At 38.3% G+C, this 4747-nt stretch overlaps 1 protein-coding gene across 1 annotated transcript; it reads right to left on the reverse strand.

Annotated features, from left to right (window-relative positions):
* Positions 1-720: 720 nt before the first annotated feature.
* On the reverse strand, positions 721-4401 carry LOC123733280 (uncharacterized). Its single transcript, XM_082972525.1, has 2 exons — positions 3775-4401; positions 721-1623 (listed from the first exon to the last, which is right to left on the reverse strand). Exons 1-2 carry the CDS (start codon positions 4115-4117, stop codon positions 1007-1009), a joined length of 960 nt encoding a protein of 319 aa, XP_082828651.1. The 5' UTR covers positions 4118-4401; the 3' UTR covers positions 721-1006.
* Positions 4402-4747: the final 346 nt, after the last annotated feature.

The raw sequence follows: 4747 nt of genomic DNA on the forward strand, positions 1-4747 counted from the left end.
TCAAAGGGATATTCAATGTCTGCTTTTTTTTACCCATCCACCAATACATGCCCTTCTTTGCGAGGCGTTGGAAAACCTCCCTGGTCTTTGTGGTTGAATCTGTGTTTGAAATTCACTGCTCAACTGAGAGACAATACAGATAATTGTATGTGTGGGGAACAGAGATGAGGTATTCATTCAAATATCATGTTAAACACTATTATTGCACACAGTGAGTCCATGCAACTTATGTGACTTGTTAAGCAAAATCTTTACTCCTGAACTTATTTAGGCTTTTAATTAAATGTGTAAACATTTCCAAAAACATAATTCCACTTTGACATTATGGGGTATTGAATCCATTTAACCCCAGTATCTCTACTTGCACATTCATCTTCTGCACATCCTACCATTCCAGTGTTTAATTGCTATATTGTAATTACTTAGCCACCATGGCCTATTTATTGCCTAACCTCTCTTATCCTACCTCATTTACACATGCTGTATATAGATTTTTCTACTGTATAATTGATTGTATGTTTGTTTTACTCCATGTGTAACTCTGTGTTGTTGTATGTGTCGAATTGCTATGCTTTATCTTGGCCAGGTCGCAGTTGCAAATGAGAACTTGTTCTCAACTGGCCTACCTGGTTAAATAAAGGTGAAATAAAAATAAATAAAAATATTTTTTAAATTTAGGCTGTAACACAACGAAATGTGGGACAAGTCAAGGGGTGTAAATACTTTCTGAAGGCACTGTATATATAAAACTCCCCCCACACAGCAATCTAATAGCATCAGTAAAATCTGTTGAAATTAAACCACAGATAAATATACCTAACATAGTACATCTATTAAACAATTCATCACAACACATACATCAGAAATAGTTACACATTATAGAGATCCATTCATGGATGTACAGGTCTGTTGGATAAACGTTCAGAAATGTCCACTGCTGATTTTTTCCAGGCGTCCATAGCGGACACCCTGGCCCTATGAATCCTGGCCGTGGACAAATTCTCAGTCAGAAACACAAGTCAGAACACAGCCTCTCTATTCTCTCGTGTGATTTCAGGTCCTCTGACTGGGAAAATGTCTTTTCACAATGAGAGCAGTGGTATGTCTTCTCCTCCTGTGTATTAGTATGTTGGAAAGGCTTTTCTCCTGTGTGTTTTCTCGCATGCTTTTTCAGACTCCCCGACCACCTAAAACTCTTTTCACACTGGGAACATTGGAAAGGCTTTTCTCCTGTGTGTATTCTCTCATGCGTTTTCAGGCTCACTAACCACCTAAAACTGTTTCCACAGTGAGAACAGTGATAAGGTTTCTCTCCCGTGTGTATTCTCTCATGCTTTTTCAGGACCCATAACCACCTAAAACTCTTTCCACAGTGGGAACAGTGATAAGGCTTCTCTCCCGTGTGTGTTCTCTCATGCCCAACCAGGGCTCCTAACTGAGTAAAATTCTTTCCACAGTGGGAACAGTGGTAGGGCTTTTCTCCTGTATGTGTTCTCTCATGCATTTTCAGGCTCCCTAACCACCTAAAACTCTTTCCACAGTGGGAGCAGTGGTGTTGGTTAGGCGTCTCTGGGTCTGTTTCCCCTGAGGAACTCTTCCTGCTGTCAGAGTCTGGTCTCTCTCCTGCCAAAGACAAACAGAGTATCTAGTTAAACAGAGACCTGAATGAAACCTGCATTAAATAAAAATGTCTTCCTATGAGGTTTAATCTAGACTAGATCCCTCAATACCCTGAGGTCAGTTTTCACAACATTACATCATTAATAATAAACTTGGTGACGGTGAGATTTAAAAACAAATGATGAAGAGCTCCAAATCTAATCTCTCAGGGAATGTCATGTTTATAGGCTGATCAGAGCTCTATAATAATACATAATGTCATGTTTATAGGCTGATCAGAGCTCTATAATAATAGATAATGTCATGTTTACAGGCTGATCAGAGCTCTATAATAATACATAATGTCATGTTTATAGGCTGATCAGAGCTCTATAATAATAGATCATGTTTATAGGCTGAACAGAGCTCTATAATAATAGATAATGTCATGTTTATAGGCTGATCAGAGCTCTATAATAATAGATAATGTCATGTTTACAGGCTGATCAGAGCTCTATAATAATACATAATGTCATGTTTATAGGCTGAGCAGAGCTCTATAATAATAGATAATGTCATGTTTATAGGCTGAGCAGAGCTCTATAATAATAGATAATGTCATGTTTATAGGCTGAACAGAGCTCTATAATAATAGATAATGTCATGTTTATAGGCTGATCAGAGCTCTATAATAATAGATAATGTCATGTTTATAGGCTGATCAGAGCTCTATAATAATACATAATGTCATGTTTACAGGCTGAGCAGAGCTCTATAATAATATATAATGTCATGTTTATAGGCTGATCAGAGCTCTATAATAATAGATAATGTCATGTTTATAGGCTGATCAGAGCTCTATAATAATATATATTACTATTCCAGTCAGTGTTATAGGCTGCAGTTGATCCATTGTTAATAACGTTTTGTTGGTGTCCCACTTCATCTCTAAAGTAATAATGGACATTACTATCTCTCTAAATTATATTTTTTTGTTTAGCCACACCTTTCCTTCAAAATTGTTATTTTGAAGACTTACAAACTGTCCTTTTGCTATTATGTTCAGTCTCCCCAAAACACTTGTCCTTTTGCTAATATTTTCAGTCTCCCCAAAACGCTTGTCCTTTTGCTAATATGTTCAGTCTCCCCATAACACGTGTCCATTTCATTTCAATAATGCTTCTTATTGTAACGGGCGTCGTATAGAGGGGACCAAAACGCAGCGTGTTGAGTGTTCATTATTATATTTATTTACTCAAAACACTAATGACAAAATAACAAAAGGAAATTATCAACTTACAGTTCTGTCAGGTACAGAGACTAAACAGAATGCAACTGCCCACAAAAACCCAGGAAGAAAAACCCCTACTTAAATATGATCTCCAATCAGAGGCAACGAGGACCAGCTGCCTCCAATTGGAGATCAACCCCCCAAAAAAACATAGAAATAGAAAACCTAGAACTAACACATAGAAATAGAAAACATAGAAAAACACAAAACACCGCCTGTCAAACCCTGACCTACTCTACCATAGAAAATAACCAGTTACTATGGTCAGGACGTGACACTTATTTTATGTATTTCTCCAACATTATTTAGAAATCTGCTTTTTGCGGGTATACACACTCTACGCAAGGCCTACAATGGACACACGTCAAAAATTTCATTTATAACATGTTTGCCATTCTGTGAGACAATTAAGTTGTGATTTTGTGGTGGGGGGACTCTGATGGTATACACATGTTACAGTTAAGTAATAAGGCCAGAGGAAGTGTGGTATATGGCCAATATAGCACGGTTAAAGACTGTTCTTAAGCACGACTCAACACAGAGTGCCCGGATACAGAACTTAGCCGTGGTATATTGGCCATCTATCACAAACCCCTGAGGTGTCTTATTGCTATTATAAACATGTTACCAACATAATTAGAACAGTAAAAATACATGACATACCCGTGGTATACGGCCTGATATACCACGGCTGTCAGCCAATCAGCATTCAGGGCTTTAATCATCCATTTTAAAATGTAGCTTTAACATTATATTATAACATGAATTCCTATAGTACAGAACAACATCTTCAAGTATAGAATTTCAGTAGCATGCTGCTTTAAAACAACACGTTCGTTCAAAACCTTTGGAGAGTTAGAGCCCGTTTTTAAGACAGTACTTACTGATGGTAATCAGATCTCCTGACTCCTCTGTCAATATGACCGTTATCTCTCCCTCTTTCTCCTCCTTCACTCCAAAAACTACATCCTCCTCTTTCTCTTCCTCCTCTTCTTTTACTGTAACATCCTCCTCCTCTTTCACTCTGAACGCGTCTTCCTCTTCTTTCACTGAAACGTCTTTCTCTTCTTCTTTCACAGTAACAGTCTCACCCTCTACTTCTTGTTTTACTGTGACATCCTCCTCTTCCTTCTCCTCTTTCACGACAATGTTCAGCCCCAGAGCTTCTTTCTCCGTCCAGCAGACCTCCTCTTCTTTAACAGGAGGGGAGTAGTTTAGGGAGCTCATGTTCAGACCTCTTCTTTAGCAGGCGAGGAATACATCAGTGAGTTCATGGTCGGGGATGTTAGCTAGCTAGCTAGTTAGCATGAGCGACTAGTTTAGTGCTAGGCTAACTTATCAAGCCAGCTAGTTGACTAACAATGTACCTATAACATTTAAATGGGGGCAATTAACTAGATGTCAGAAGTATATTTAAAACACAGAGGCAAATATGCACAGAAACAGTCTAAATGTTTCGGCTGTAGGCTACCAAGGTGGCTGACTCGTTGTTGTTGATCCGTTCCGTCCACTAGATTATACGTCACGCTGCAGCATCGCCTGAAAGACGCACATCGCCGTCTGCTGACTGGAGGGAAATGCAGTTAAGATTGTTGTATTTTTGCACACAAATTTATTTTTCATTCCTTTCATGAAATAATAATATTATATTGAGACGTTCAAATAGAGCACTGCATATTTTAAGTGAGAATTTAAAACATACTATCATTCACATCTGTATTTAAGGCAGTTTCATATTCATTCATTTAAAGAAACCCACTGGTCACACTGGTTGAATTATCTGTCAAACTAGGAACTCCGCAGCCTAGTTGAACAGTGATCTATGTTCTATGAACGCTGCTGGGAGCAAACTGGAGA

The sequence above is a fragment of the Salmo salar genome, unplaced genomic scaffold, assembly GCF_965601325.2.
Source record: "Salmo salar unplaced genomic scaffold, fSalSal1 ptg000730l, whole genome shotgun sequence".
Taxonomy (NCBI): domain Eukaryota; kingdom Metazoa; phylum Chordata; class Actinopteri; order Salmoniformes; family Salmonidae; genus Salmo; species Salmo salar.

What these genes read in the sequence shown, in the direction of transcription:
- LOC123733280 (XM_082972525.1), bottom strand. Translation starts at nt 4,117, where the DNA reads ATGAGCTCCCTAAACTACTCCCCTCCTGTTAAAGAAGAGGAGGTCTGC. An exon ending in AGGAGATCTGATTACCATCA is followed by an intron (nt 1,624 to 3,774) that starts GTAAGTACTGTC and finishes TGTCTTTGGCAG; the next exon opens with GAGAGAGACCAGACTCTGAC.